General features: G+C 51.1%; 1 protein-coding gene across 1 annotated transcript in view; it reads right to left on the bottom strand.

The window, feature by feature from the left end:
• The window catches only part of BIN3 (bridging integrator 3), a 38,772-nt gene extending 27,950 nt beyond the window's left edge, over positions 1–10,822 (bottom strand). Inside the window, exons 1-5 of the mRNA XM_085320273.1 lie at positions 10,699–10,822; positions 10,269–10,344; positions 8,494–8,635; positions 8,114–8,187; positions 5,688–5,736 (exon numbers count right to left, since the gene is read on the bottom strand). Coding sequence (XP_085176399.1) covers positions 5,688–5,736; positions 8,114–8,187; positions 8,494–8,635; positions 10,269–10,344; positions 10,699–10,822 — 465 coding nt within the window. The remainder of the gene's footprint in view (positions 1–5,687; positions 5,737–8,113; positions 8,188–8,493; positions 8,636–10,268; positions 10,345–10,698) is intronic.
• Positions 10,823–15,806: the final 4,984 nt, after the last annotated feature.

The following is a 15,806-nucleotide window of genomic DNA, read 5'->3' as shown; positions in this document are numbered from 1 at the left end:
CTGCTAAAAATGGTCGCTGGAGAACAGGCATGGATCAGTGTGGGGGCAGCTCATACGACTACTGCCTGGTTCACAGTTCTGCAAAAATCCGCAGCAGCTGGTGCCTGGAGGTCAGGTAACCAGCACATAGTAAAAATCACCCCATATTTCTATGGCTGTTCCGGCTGCAAAAATAACCACAGAGTATTGCATTCTATTTATATGTCTTATGTGTGAATTGTTTTGGTTGCAAACCACAGCGGGTCAGGCATGACTCAGAAATATGTCCTTTGAAGGCTGGTGGCATCCTTCTCCTGACATGGAGCTCCAGCCCTCTCCAAGCACAGGAGTCCCGGCAATCAGTTCCTCAGAGAACCAGAGGTTTTGGTCATGAAATGAAACTACCTGCAAACCTTCTTGATGTCTGCCCATTCCCTTACGTTGTTCAAGCCCCCCTTTACTGTGCAATGCCTGAAGTCTAGAGAAAGGCATCGTCACCTAACGGATATGAAGGAAGATATAACTTCTACACCTTGCGACTCTCTACATGAAGTGCCCTCAAGACTCTGCCAGGACTTCCAAGATTCCCTGAAACATGGCACCTGGTCTTCTTGTGTGCTTTCTGTATAGGAACGAGGTGAATCTACCAGGCAGCACTTCAGCTGCCTGGCCTGACTCACATCTCCAGTGCCATCTATGCAGAGACAGCTGCCCAAGGATTGCTCTTATTTTTCACGCCCACAACAGCAACTGGCTACCAGTCATCACAGTCTGCACACTGATGGAGCCCTACCAGTCATTACTGYGCTCATTTGCATCGCAGGAGCCCAGATATACTACACAAACAGCCAGAAGCAGGGCTCCTGATGCACTACGTAGGGAAGACCTGCTCTCAAGGGCTCATGCAATGCAGATATAAGGAAGGCAACAACTGGTGTATCAAAGGCCTGTGGAGCAAGCAAGGAAGACAAGTTGAGAGCAAGCCAGGCACATTTTGCAGAGTACACTAATTCCTGCTCCCAGTAGCTATCATCAATGGCCACACGTATCCGACACTTACGGCAAAAGGCTATGGATAGGATTATCATATTAAGAATGACGAGAACAAGAAGTACAGGCAAGAAAATTACAATATCCTTAAGGGAAGTTTCCATAATRTTAAAATAATCCCACTTCTCCGCAGCCTCTTTCTGAAAACTGAAAATCAAAATGTGTTTCTGTATTGAACGCTTTTTCTTCTAGGCATCTGGGTTAGTTAATGTAGGACTGCTCTTCTACGGCTTTTTATTTAAATCTACATAAAGATCGATGACTTTTAAAGAGCAGTGAAATAAAATCATGATCATCTTTTTCACCCACTTATTTTTGTTTGCTAACACTGGGCCTTCCACCTGTGATAACATCCTACCTTCTTCAAGGGCAATATAATAAACACCACGGCTACACAGCAATGAAGCAAGACCAGAGCCAACACTACAAAGAGATGGAAATAAGGAACTGTGATGAACCTTCTTATCCCCCGGGGTTAATTTCTTTTCCTGGAGGAGGAGGACTAGCTGATTTCTACATGTTCCAGTGGTCTCAGCCTCTTTGTGGGTCTTGGGAAAAAACAGAGAAGAAGCAAATGCTTTCTCCTTCCTCCTCTCCAAAAAATAAACCCAAATAATTAGGCCAAAAATTCTGGAATTTCTGCTGGCCTTAAGCCATTCCATCCAACAAGAAGAGATTCAAGGCAGAATTTGTGGAAATAACTTGGGTGAAGGGGAACAGTAGCAGTAGACACGACAGTCTCCACGTCCAACAGCAGAGCCATGAGCCAAAGCAGGGCTGCAGACTGATTACAGGCATATCTAGGATTTCGTGGGCTTCACCATGCAGCAAGCTCTCAAAGCCCACCATGCAGCAAGCTCTCAAAGCCCACCATCCAGCAGGCTGGAGGCGCACAGCACTTTCAAGAAGGGCTGCTTAGGCAGCACGCTATGGAAAGAAAAAAGCGTGCACCTCCAAACTGCAGAGACTGGTCATGTCCTGCTGAACATTTAATGAAGAGAGTGAAAAGGAATAAAATCATGTAACTTGTGTCAGTTAATTTCACTCCATCGTTTCTGTGGCATTTACTCCATTATTCGGAGCTTTCCAGGGCTCCCGTGGAGCGCGATGGAAACGCGGGCTGAYGGAAGGCAGCTGCGGAGGAACCGCGACGCTCCCGGAGCTCCTTTGTCCAGCCTCCGCGGGGAACGCAAAGCCGGGGGGATGAGTCAAGGCAGGAGGGTTTGGCAGGGCTGCAGGCCCTCCGCTCCGGTCTCTGCTCCCTGCCAAGCTGACTCACCCAAGGCTACCCGGTAGTGCGGCGGAGGGAGGCTGCGCATCTGAGTCAGTGCAGAGCAGAGCAGCGAGGAGGAGAAAGGGGTAAAACCTGGCCGCTTGCACCCCACGTCACCCCAGGGACTCTGCTCCGCGTCCCGCCTTTCCAGAGGGAACAGGAGCCAGCTTTGCCGGGCAGCGGGCGGGAGGCAGCGAGCCCGGCTCTGGGCCCCGCGGGCACCGGGGGGGACACGCAGCCAGCCCTTCCCAGCCACCTGCCGGCTCGGATAACCCAGGCCCCAGTGAAGAGCAGGGCACAACCTCGGGCTGACACAGGTGAACTTCAGTGAGCTGGAGCTGCAGGAGAGCTCGGGAGACGACCGCAATTCTGGTTCCAGCATAACCTCTGCTTAGACCAGAGTTGTCCTGGGGGAGGGAAGAACATCTCTGCCATAAGAGGCTTCATCTGTGCATCGGATTTGAACAACAAACATTCTGCAGAGAGATATAATTCTAACAGGTTTAACTCCTATCACTGGGCATTAGTTTAATTGGGCTGTGTTGCTGTGTYCTCTGCAGCTACGCTGACAGCAGGTCCTCTCCGCGCATTAGATCCTCCCACCCAGCTCCTCGCCTCTGTACAAGCCYGGTGACAGCTGCTCTTTTCACGGGAGAGGAGGGGAGAGATTATGCTGTCTGGAATTGGATTTGCCCAGGTTAAGGTGGAAACAAAGCAGTGGCTTGTCTGGGGGGCGGGAGATCACTTCAGTTCACCAGCCGATATTTTCTATTGGGGTTTCCTTCTACCTGAAGAGTTAAACTGTGGCTGACACCATGCCCTTCTTCAAAGGATCAGGAGCGAGTGGGCACAAGGAGTCATGACTAATTCCTTCTGCAGCCTAGTCAAATTGCTTTTCGGTATTACTACCGGCCTAGATTTGACACCAACACCAGCATCATTTAATCAAAAAAAGAAGAAAAGCACACTGGTGAGCTAAGTCTCTCTTGGCAAAGTGATTCTCCCCTCTTCTGTGCTTGAATTAGCATGCTTCAAGGAGAGCCAAGTAAGTTAGATCCTGACAAATGCTTTTCTTTTTTTCCTCTTTTGTGGTCCAATCTCTGTGAGTGGGAGATCCTCTACCCGCAACCACTTCCCTTCCGATCAGCTTGGGATGCAGCCCTGGAGATGCCGCACCTTCCCACTTCCTGCAGCAGGCTCCAGAGGCCAACATCTGGAATATCACAGGCAGTGAAACCAGACTCTCGGCTGCTACCGCTGCTCACAAAAGCCCGCACAGATGGAACGCCGCAGCCTGCGACCGGGAGGTAAACTTGGGGGCCTCGCGTTCGCTCAAGCTACAAAGCAGCCCAGCACTTCCACACCGCGAAACTGAGGCGAGCGCAAGTCTAAACGTCTTGTTCCCAGGGGAGACTGGTGGTTTCCTGCCAGTCGCTCCTCTTTGAAGAGCTGTACTTTACACTTACTGTGAGGTTACACGGCTTTGGGCTTCCTGTTTTCTGCTTTCCATGTATCTGCTGCCTGGAGAATATCATCATAATCAATAAATGGCAAGTGGAAGCCATTTAAAAATTGGCAACCGGCTCCAAGTTACTGAGCTGTTGACACAAAAACTTGTTGTTCTTCTTCGGGGCACCGAGGAAGAGGGGGAAGGAAGGAAGGAAGGAAGGAAGGAAAGGGAAAAGGCCTGGAACCGCTAAAGCTACTGAATGAGCCTCTGCCTGCCGGATATTCTGAGCTGTTCTATTTAATACACACACACACATATATATAAAGCAATCTCTGCCAACAACTGCCTCGGAACAGAACACACCAGCCGCTCAGGGGGAAGAAAGCTCTCAAAGGTGCAACCACTCATTTACAGGGAGCTCAGTTCCTGCCACACCTCGGGGAAGGCTGATTTCAGCAGCAAGCGTGCCCGGCACACCGAGCGCAGGCTGCATCCCGAGAGCCAGGCTACCTTGCCCGGGAGAAGGTCTTTCAATCAAACGTTTCACAACAGCGAATGGCAGCAGTAGCAAAGGGAAATTAGCAAGCACTGGCAACCGAAAGAATATAGTGAATTTGGATGTGAGAACTGGTGGGATGGAGACGTCCAAGAAAGCTGTTCAAGACACCCAGAGCTACAGAGCAGGTGGTTCTTGCAACAGCCTGAAAGGACAGCAGTGTTAGAAAGCACGGGAAAGAGGATGGGAGGCAAAATCTTGGAGGTCGCTAGAACAAGGTAATGCAGGGCTCCCGACCAAACAGGAATCGGTGGGACCACTGAGGCTGCTGGCTGCATCGCTTTCCATTTGTGGGACCATTTCCACCTGTTGCTCTCCAGGCCCTGCAAAAAGGGCTGCTGAAGAGATGCAAAAATGATTAAGGGATTTATCAGTACTTGACTTTATCGCGTGCTTGGCTTAAATTTTGTACTGACAGTTTGGAGCTGTTACAGAAAATTGCTGTTCTTCAGCAGCACGCAACTAGCCAATCCTTTAAAATAAAACACGACACTCCAGCCATAAAGGGAGTGGCAGAGCTAGCCCTCTGCCTCCAGAGAAAAATGTCAGGTCCCAAGGAGAAACTGCCCCGTAAACACGAGTGCCCACGCATCCTGAGGAATTAGCYGCGATGAGTGTCCCAGAGAGGAAGGATCAGGGATGTTAGTCTGTTCAAGGGATTAGGTCACCAATGCCGTTACAAAGACAAGGTCTCCACCGTGCTTGCTGTCAGGGTACTTATTTTAGAGCAGGTAGACAGGTTAGTTTTCAGGGACAGCTACCTCGAGGACTCATAGCTTTTTTGCACAGGACAAAGACAAAGACCATCTGCTTAAAAGGGAAAAATGCCACAGCCAGCTGCAAGTAGCAGCACTTAAGATAGGAGTCTCAAATACATGAGAATACAAAATGTTTTTTAATTTGCTTTTAAAGCAAATGCTGTGCAGCACAAATTAATTCACGCCTGAGCACTAAGCATCTCAGCTTATAAGCCTTTCTTTGGAAACAGTTATATTCAGCGATCTGAACCACTCCTCCTCCTCCATCTGCTCAGAAAGGATGAACAAACAAGCCATTGCTGAAAGAAGGAAGGAAGGAAGGAAGCCCGTTCAGCCATCTCCTAGGAAAACTGTGCCAGACCCAAAGAGCTCCCCCCCCCCCTCCAAGGAGCAGGTCCCAAACCGAAATACTCTCTCTGGTTGGGACTCCCCCTCACTCCCAGCACGAGGAACCGAGCGGTGGTCARACACGGCAACAGGTTCTGCTCACTCCCATCTCCCTCCCACGTGCGYGCACACGCACACACACACTCACAAAATGGGACGAGTCAAAGTGCTGGCTTGACTCATCAGCCACATGATCAAAGGCTGGATCTAAAAAGGGGGAATTGGTTTACTCACTGTCTTGGGTACAATCTGTTTCTTGGGCTGCCCGATCTTGAACGGTATCCTGGAAAAGAGAGAAGGCAGAGAGAAGGGAACGGGTGAGCGAGCGGAGCTGGCTGCAGAGGCTACATCGCGCCAGGCCCCGGCTCCGCACGACTCGTCCGCGGCGAAGGATCTGGAGGGGGGACGGGGCTGCCGCCCCGGTGCAGAAGCACCCCGGGGCCCGTTTCGGGCAGCGGGCCGCCCCCCCGAGCCCCGCTGCCCCTCTCGCTGAGGGCAGTGCTCCCTCTTCCTACCCGCCAGCGTCCCGGTAATGCAAAATAAAARCGATGGATGCTTCAGGCACTCCTTGGCAAAATAAACGGCTGAAGAACACGCTATGTTTAAAAACAAATCTGAAGGGGAGGAAAAAATAACAAATCCTGTAAATATTTAGAAAGAGGGTATTAAAAAAAGTAACAACCYGAGTGTCTGGAGCTGTGAGCTGCTTCAAAGGATTTCCCTGATACAACAGCTGTAGGAACGGCTCACCTGCCAGCAGAACAGCCTTCATTCTTAAAATCTTTAATATGGTTGTTAGTAAAATCTGGGTTACCTAAATTATTTTCCCCACGCGAGCTAGCTCAAAGGTGAAGAGTACTCAAAATAAATTACACAACGTATGTAAGGTTGCCTCGGTCAGGTTGTTACAGCCACGCAGCCTTCCTGAAAATAATTGGATTTCTTTCACTTACAGTATAATAAAAATCCAAGAATTCAGCTGCTGTTTTCAATGTATTCAATTAAGTTAGAGAGGTGCTGCTTAGTTAAAGTATCTCATCCAGAATCCCACAACGTACACCGTTCCCTGCATTATACTGCTTTAACCAAAAAGGAAAATTTAGTCCCACAATAAACCGCAAGTATCTTTTCTCAGGCACGTCTAAACCAGAGCATGCCCGAGCTCATCCGTGGTGGCCCCCYGTCCCGAACCCACTGAGGCAATTCCTGGGAAGGCGCCAGGGTCTCCCCTCGAACCCCGTCAAATTCTCGTACCACCTCCCAAAGCTTAAGCTACTAAATTGCATTTTAAGACTCGAACTCGGCTGACGGTCATTCTGTCTCCTAAGCTTGGCTTTTCTCACTGCTGGACAGCAAACGCAGAGGAGTCGGTTTTCCATTTGTTTCTAATCAGCTTTACTTACGAGTTCCCATGCACCGACGCTGCTAACACTGTTCAATCAGACAACAGGGAACACTTTCTACCGACTATTCCGAACCCCTGAAAACATCTTTATTAGTGTAATGTTTTGTAAAATCCAGCTATGAGCAATGCCACGTTCCACAAATGCCACGCTATGGAGGAAAGTACTTGCGATGAAGCAATACATGATCGGAGCGAACGCAAGCAAAAACAAGATTAACCAACGACCTGATCCTTCCTTGCTCCCTTTCAGCCAATCTTTGTCATTGTTTTCCAACCAACTGTGTAATTAGCCACCAATAATAAACCTGGACTGCAACCCAGGCCTCCCGAACGGCTCGTGGAGCACCAGCCAACCTTAGTCACAATGTTTAAATTTAAAATTTCTGGAGAACTTCCTGTTTATTGTTCTCCAGTCCAGCTGATATAATTTTAGGTTGTTAACCCTTTCCAGGTCCTGCGGCAGGCCCAGCAGCCATGAATCACGCTTCTTTTATAAACAAACACTCGTCTGGCGTATAATTACGCTGTCAATAACTGGGTGTGTGGTGCATTACAGGAAGAAAGCAAAAAAACTAAGGATTTTTCTTCCTTTATGTTTTCCTACATGGGTCAAATATAAACTAAAATGAGGTCACTCCCTTATTCTTCCAGGCACAGGCCATCCTGGTAGATTATATGTAATCAGGTGCTGTCATCTGATGTCTTCAGATGTGACTGCAAAAACTGATCTCAGTGGAAGGAGGAGGAACCCGTATCAGTAGCCGGTTTTGGTTAGGGCTTGGGAGAAAGCCAGAAAAAGGAAGCTGTGGGCTGCGAAGTGGTAATGAGGCTCAAATACAGCCCTCAGCATAACGGGACGCGACGCAGCCGCCAAACCCGGGCTGCTGCGTCCAGCCGGGCAGCGGCCGCAGGGCGCTGGGGCAGGCCCTGCTCGGCACGCCGACGGAAACAGCACCCGGCGCCGGGGCCGCTGACGGTCCGCGAGGAACGAACGTTCACGGAGGAGTTTAGCTACCTCGTTTCCCATGGGACAGGCAACAGCCAAGCTGCTGGAGGCTCCGCACAACCTTGCACCGGTGCCCTGAGGAAAAGCTCAAAAGCGCATCTTTAAATACCAGCGCTCCTTTCCTTCCGCGTCCCCGGGTAGCAACGCGCCCGCGGGAAAAGGCAGGCACGAAGCAGAGAAGCGCTGTGACGGTGGTCTCCAAGCTGCTCCTTGGCAAAGATAGGGCCAGCTACCTCGAGCCCTTCTTACCCRAGGCCCGCTCCAAGGGCCAGGTCGAGGTCTTCCAAGCCGGGAATATCCGAATGACTGCTGAGCTTCCACGGCTGCACGCRAAACGAGCGGCAAAAGGTCTTTACCCAGGGGAGTGGATTGTCCTGGGCAAAAAGCAGTTAACATGATGTACAATTAGAGATCATCATTTCTCCGTTGCTAAYGGTTAATCTCAGGTAACACAGAAATAAGCAGGCGTTTGAGTACGAGCCCTCTGCAGCGGCTCTCAAGCACCGACAGCCAGAGGCAACCGGGGGGAAACGGGAGGGAGAAGCCGAGCTCAGACCACGGGAGGGCATCGGGTCTCCCGCGGCGCCCGCGCCGGCCAAGCCGCGCGGCCCCTGCCCGCGAGCGCTAACCCGCGCCGGCMCGGGCCACTGCGGCGGGAGCAAAACGAGCAGCGCGGGTCGAGCGGTGCCGCTGCGGCCGGCTCCCTCTTCCTCCCGCTTCGCCTTAGGTTGACACGACGAAGGCCGCGCGGGCTGGGGCTTCCCGGCTCCTCTGTATGCCACAGGGAGGGCGAAAAACAAAAACAGTCTCAGCTACTTTCTTCCAGAACAAAAGAAAGTCAATAGAGCACTTAACAAAGCTACAAATACACTTTGAAACAGTAAATATCTCTATTAGCATCGTGATGCCAGTTGGCTAATTATGTCTGTCTCAGTAAAAACTCTAAAAAATAACCCTGTGCAAGTACTGTCTATTCACCATTTTTTTTGTTGCTATTTTACAATTTGAGATAATCTTCCTGGCTTCTGAATCTTTGCCTTTTAATATGGTTCTGTAAAGAAAAAAAATGCATAAGCAGGAACAAAAGCACTAAGGAAGAAAAAAAAAAAGAGAGAGAGGTACTGATCTTATCTGAGGTATTTTAAAATAAGTGGATATACCCAGAGCTCTGAAATGCAATTGCAAGAYGCTGCCGGCATCAAGAATTTTTGCCCCTCTGCCTCTGTCATCCCCGTGTTATGGGGGAGGACAAAATCCACACCTGACACGGTAACATTACAAACACTCACGGTACCATAAGGCTTAAAAATGTAAAGCTCCCACGGATATTACTCTGTTTAAAAACCACACAGTGGGCATCTTGGAAGGAAATTCAGGCGAGAAGGTTTGGTACCTTGTACTACCACGGGTTACAGACGTAACCCATGCACCAAAGCCGTGAAAGTTACCTTCAAAGCTGAACCCGGTCTGCATATGCTGCAGGAGAAACAGAATTGGTGCATTTTGGATCTCTYGTTTCTGCCGAGCGAGAGAAAGCTGGGGTTGTGTTTGGGGTGTGAAATCCCTTGAAATCATGTCCCTAAACAGCGCAAGCAAGCTGAGTCGCAGGCGGAGAGCTCCCGCGCCGGCCCCGCGGAGCCCCTCGCCCGGGGAAGCCCCCGACCCCGCGCGCGCCCCGCGGCTTCGGCAAGGCGACGGAGACCGGACGGGAGGGAGGGAGGGAGGGAGGCAGGAGGGCGAAGCACCGAAGGGAGGCGGTGGGAACAGCTTAAAGCAGGAAAAAAAGTGTGGGTGGAGAGAATCCTGCGAGCTTCTACTCAGGGATGTTCAGGAACCCCAGGGAGGGGAAGGTGGGAGAAGCTGTGGCTAATTTTCTCTGAAGTTTCCCCAGCAATGTCATATATTTACTTGGCTTTTCCATGCGCAAACCCAGGGCCGCACACCAAAGGCGCTAGTTCTCCTCTGGGTGCACAGGAGAGCTGCAAAGCAGCCTCGCGGGCAGGGGGAGCGCGGCGCGGCGYGGTCCGCAGGGAGCCGGAGCTTTAAACACGCAGCTCCCCGTCCCACTCGCCGCCGGTCCCCTGAGACGAAGGCACGCAGGGATTGCCAGCGTGGATCAGCCTGAAGCGTTCCGAATTTGGGGAGGCGACCGCGCTTTCGCGGCGTTTTTCATCCGAGCGTCTCGGGACGCACCGCAGCCCCTCGGGGACCCCTCCGAGGGCAGCGAGGGACACGCATCGCTTTCACCGCAGCCCATGAGCCGCGGGCCCCGGGGCCGGCGCGCGGAGCCTGCAGCCGGCTCACGGCAAGTCCCGACAACAGGTCGAGGGAGGAAGGAAGGAAGGAAAAACCCGCACGCGATGGAAAGGGCAGGGAGAGCCGATCCAGGGAGGAACGCGTTCACTCGGGATCCGCTTTGGACAGGACGTCAAGGTTAATTACCCAGACGCTCACAAAAAGCGGCACGGGCTCGCTGACGGCTGCAAGTCAGCAAAGCGAGGGCGAGCTGAAATATTTCTGCCACAACCGGTGGCCAAACGGAGCCGCGCTTGCCAGCACGCCACGCAGCAAACGGGGCTCGCAGGGCTCACGGTTGAGGGTGGGATTAGCCGGCGGCAACAGTCATTTTGCATCATCATCATCATCATCAGCTCATGCTGTCAACTAAATTAATATTTTGCAAAAAGTGCCCACTTTCCATGGAAAGTTTCAGGTTTTTTAATCAAAAAAACACAAGCGCCAGAAAGCCAGTATAGTCTGGATTTCAGCCAGAACTTTTCACTGTTTGAATTTCCACCAAAAATATCAATTCTCTTGCCGGAGAGAAACCTCACATTCYAACTGCAGCCAGAACCACGACATTAAGTCCCCTGTACTGCTTGACGGTGATCCCAAGCAGCTGAGGGCCCCCGAGTTTGGCCCACACAAATGGCTGCTCTCTCCAAAGTTCTGGCACATGGCACGCMGAGGGCTTTAAAAAACTGGCCGCTCACATTTGATCCTCAAAGGAAGGCGAGCCCTCCAGAAAACTGGCCCTCGGCCATCCCGGAGACTCCCCCTCCACGACAGTCCGAGGCCTTTTCTTCCAGACCCTGAGCCAACTCGTTCTGCTCGGTGGCGAGACCTTCCCTTCTCCCAGGTGGCCTGGGCTGTGCCAAACACATGCTTTGGAGAGGAGAGGACTCCTCTTGATTTCTAATTACAGCCAGGAGACCGGCATGTTAACAGGACTAGGTACTAGCCGGGCCAGATCAAAGCATTCCTGCAAACACCAGCAGGAAGGTYGTGAACATCAGAAGAATGAGGCGAACTTTTAGGTAACGACTTTCACTTTCTAATTGCTGCTAAGCTGTATTATCACATGTGTCACAGCTGAATTTGAGTCAATGTCCAAATGGCCAGAGGGWGCTTTACCTCCCCGAGGCCTTCTCCTCCCAGGACGACAGCGGCACAAGAAGCCCGTCCTAGGAAGCTACCTTTGCAATCGCAAGATCTGGAAATTGTCCTAGAAATTTGACTTTGCAGAGCTCCGAAGTGCCAGCAGGACCACGGGAATGCACTGAGCCAGTCAGACATGGCCCAGGGGTCAGATGCTTGACACTTGCCACTTTCCAGGCTGCTTTCCTGTCCTGTGGCCACAGCGAAAGYGTTGGGATAGCTCAGCCAACTAACCAAAAAGGAATGAGATGATGCTGGCAGGGAGGACACTGCGAGCCACCCTTGCGTGACCCCATCCTCAGTAGCTCCAGCGTGACTCACATTGTCTTTGCGATGCGAGAGCAGATCGGTGGTGAGGAGGAGTCAGAAGATCGGGGATTTCTCCCCGCGCAACGATGAGCCCAACGGTGGCCACCTGTGCTTTCCCTGGGAGGCCTTAGGGACMCGTTGCCAGCGGAGCCGCGGAAGCAGAACGCGACCCAACAAAGCGTCCGTGGCACTGGTGCTTGTGCCCCCTTCCAGCACCCTCGAGCGTCGTCCACACTTTACAAACTATCATTTTCGTCCCACCAGCGGACACTAGCAGAGCACCTGCAATACAGCCTGCAGAAGCACCAGCGCAGACTGAGGATGATGAAGACATCACTTCCTTTGTCAACCAAAGATGCTTTCCATGATGTGTTACGGGAAAGCCACGGTGCCCTGAAGGCCTGGAGGTTCAAGGGCAGCTGGAACCACCTTCAGCAGCTGCTGGAATAGGAGTAGCAGTTCTGTGAGTGCTCTTGAGTCCTAACAAGAAGCACTCGACCTAGCCCAGGACTAGATCTGAAGAGAGGCAATGAGAGGAAGGCTGGCAGTGTGCGTGGCACTGTACACAGACGAATTGAAAACACTCACCCCCGACACCTGAACCATGTGTCTCAAGACCTTGGGCTTTTTCAGGCCAGTAAAAAAAAACAGTAAGACGAGCAGATTTACAGCACTGTCCACTGCCCCACGGYGTGCCCGAAGAGCAGGGGAATTCCAGCCCCAGCCTGCACAGGTGAGAAAGGCATAAACACGGACGCAGTTGGAATTAATCTATCATATCACTCTGGATGCCTTGCTGTACTACACGGTGTCCATGGAAACTGCATGCACCGTCCCACCCCGCTCCCCCTGCCTTATAAGAACTCATAGCAACCACTCCAAACAGAACACTAATGCAAAAGGAAAAAATTATTCAAATGGATCACAAACAGCTTATGTTAAGAGAGACTCTGCGCCAAATTCTGGTTTGATTCTCTCCGGTGAAGTCTAGAGGGGAGGTCACTGGGATTGCAAGTGGCAAGCAGAGAGAGTGGTTTTCGTTTAAGATCCTGGATCGCTCTGAAGCAAATGTCTTCATCCATGCACACGTGCATTTGCACCTGCACTGCAACTCCATCTCTACAAACGTGCAGGCAATAAGGCAACAAATGGATGCCAGGGTGAGCCCCTGCAGCGGAGGAAAAAAAAGACGACGTAAACATCCATTTTATGTTGTTTTAGATCAGCCCTGGGAAACAAGGCACCCACGTTCAGCCCTTCCTGCTTCCCTCAACTTCAACAGCAGCGAGATGTGCCCTCAGACTGCGAGTGCTTCAGAACAGGGGCTGTTCATATCTTTACATCTTGTACAGAGCCAAGCGCAGTGTCAGTGTTAAGCAAATCAAAAATAATGTCAGAATCTACTCTCCCACCCATTCCAAGATGAGCATGAAAAAAATAATGATATTTTACTCACCCATCAAAAGAAAATTACTCACGCCAGGCGCGTGGGCGAGCAGAATTTTGCAAGGCTGTTTTAGGCCCTGACTATGCTACAAAAATATCCATTTTAAGCATGGTTGTGAAACATGGTTGTGGCTCAAATATAACATTGTTTTTTAACTACCTGTGCGAAGAACACAGGAAAAAATAATAATTAATAACCATGTGATGATCACGCTACGAGGGCCACCCCAAGCACCGTGATCGCTCTCCTGTTGCTCCAACGGTTCAGAGGGATGCCTTGCTCCGCTCCCACGAGCTGCTCCACCCCCAGACTCGCGCGATCCTGCAGGCACCTGAGGTGCCCGCGCTGGCCCGTTCGCAGGGGGCCCAGCTTACGACGCAGCACGCAGCATTTGGGTTTCACCGCTGCGTTTGCTTGGGCACGTTTCGGTAACGTGCAAACCGTCTTGGACGGGGTACTACRCGCGCTGCAGGATCACCCAGCCAAGCAGCCGGGCAGACATCAGCTGTGCGGCTATGTGTACCTCGCTCACCGCTTTGGCATCCAGTTGCCTCATCCAATCTAATTTTATCCAATACACATCTCCAAATCCTGGTTTCGTTGAAACCTAGAGAGAAGGGGGAGTGTTGCCATTGACCACAAGGGGACTGAGATTTGGACTGGGAAAAATAACAATATTGATTCACCGGAAAGAAACTGTGCCTTGGTCTGTGTTTGCATAGCACTTACCCAACATGGCCAGAGCACAGCTCCAAAACACAGAAAACGAAATTAATAACAACCTACTCTCATGCTACAACCCAAATATGCCTGCCACCTCCCAGCTGTTCCCGGCACCCATCCTCCCAAGACTTTCTCTAAATGAAATTTCAGCCCTTCGAAACAGTCCACAGATCCAGAGCAAAGGGTCCTTTCTGAGACTGTTAGCCAAACCGCAYCCTCTCTTCCCACCCTCGTCAGCCCCAAATATTTTAGAAATCCATTTACATAAACAGTCTCCTTGAATCTCATCTGATAAAGATTCGGGGAGCTAAATATCACAGAGCCATACAGCTCCACTGCTGACTTTAAATGAAAGCCAGCTTTTCAGTCCACTCAGTAAGAGCTCTCTGCCAACAGGCATATGGTTTAGCAGTCCGGCAGTGGCAACCCCCATACAGACCAATAATATGCTGCAGTGCAACAAGAAAACACGTGTTTCACAGTGGCTCACTATCAACATTTGCTTAACATATTTTTTCTCCCAGTAAATACCAGCTGTTGCAGCGGTGCCGAGATGCAACACTCAGATATCTATCTGTCACACCACTAAAACCCCCTTCCCTTCTGTAAAATCACCTGCCAGAGCAGAAAAAACTGAAAGAGGAGGCATTCAGAAGTCTGTTCACGTGCTACAACAGCATTTGGTTTTATGCAGTTCCAAGCACCTTAAAAACCCTTTAGAGCGTCACAAATTAGACGCCTGCAGCAAGTGAAGATGATGATACAGTAAAAGCAATCACTTTGTTTCTCTTTGGTTTTTAAAAGAAATGATGGCCAGGGTAACCACAGGGTATTTTCCTCTCCTCCAAAACACACCACCTCACTGGAGGACAGCCTCACAGCTTATCAGCCCTGAGGAAGGGGGGGATGTGGGTGCAGACAGGGATTGGGAGTGGAGGTCTGGCACCAAGGACTAAAGACTGGTACCTCTTCAGTTACCTTCAGCAAACCGTGCTCCACCAGAAAGCCAGCAGAAAAGCTGTGTTTAAAAAAAAGCAGTATGATAACAGAGCCACTAAGCACCCAGCGCACCACCACAGCTCACACCAAACAGCCTACCAGTTGCAGACAGGTTAGCACAGCTTTCAAACCTTCCAACCACCAACTTCTCAACCCTGCAGCTTTCCATTTAAGAGACTATAATCCAAGGCACCAGGTCTTAGGGAAGACACTCTTTACTAAGACTCAGAAAATATCGCGCCTGCCCATGCAAGGCTGTTTCCCGAAAGAAGCCTAATTCTGCTCTAAATAAAGCTCAGCCTAGAAGTCAGGAGAGGCAGCAATACCTAGTTGCCTAGATGCAGGAATCAGAAAATTGGGGCTTTAATCTAGCCTTTGTCACTAGATCATTACATAGCCACAGGCTAGCTCACACGCTCTCTTGATCCAAGTTTCCCTCGGTTAGTATAATGGGAATTATACTGTTGCCATTTCTCATGTGGTGCAGAGAGCCCAGGCAGTCAAGTGTTTGGAAAGAATTAGAAAAGGCAAAGGATTAACGCCACACAGTTTAAAACGCTTCTGCCATCCTGCCTGCAAACAATCTCTTTGCCCTTTAATCTCTGGGGATCCTAAAGGGTTTTGCAAAAATTTATTAAGCCTGGGGAGGTAACAAGTGCTCCYGTTGCAGAGAAGCAAAAACTGCGGCGCAGATCTTACAAGCCACTTTCTGCAGCCAGCATTACGGGACAGAGCCGGGAGTAAAACCTCAGGGCCGGGACGCTCCCCGTCCCTTCGGCTCGCTGCCGCAGCAAAGCCCCCGTAACCCCTGCGAAAGCAGGTTTTGAGCCTGCTGACCCGATCCCACGACGCTCCGCCGGGCAGAGGCGCGCGCTCAAGCTAAACGAACAGCAGTGGACGGGCTGCACGAAGGAAACCTCAGCGCAGGAGGCCGGGGCAAAGCTCGCTCCCGGCGCGAGCGGCCCGGCGGCGCCCGGGCGGCGCCGACGCCTCGAAGGCGACGCCGGACGTTTCCCGCTCCGCCGC

The sequence above is a fragment of the Rhea americana genome, unplaced genomic scaffold (assembly GCF_003343005.1).
Source record: "Rhea americana isolate MKP2758 unplaced genomic scaffold, rheAme1 scaffold_623, whole genome shotgun sequence".
Classification (NCBI taxonomy): Eukaryota; Metazoa; Chordata; class Aves; order Rheiformes; family Rheidae; genus Rhea; species Rhea americana.
The sequence above is the reverse complement of the archived record's forward strand: the minus strand, read 5'-3'. Positions and strand labels throughout refer to the sequence as shown.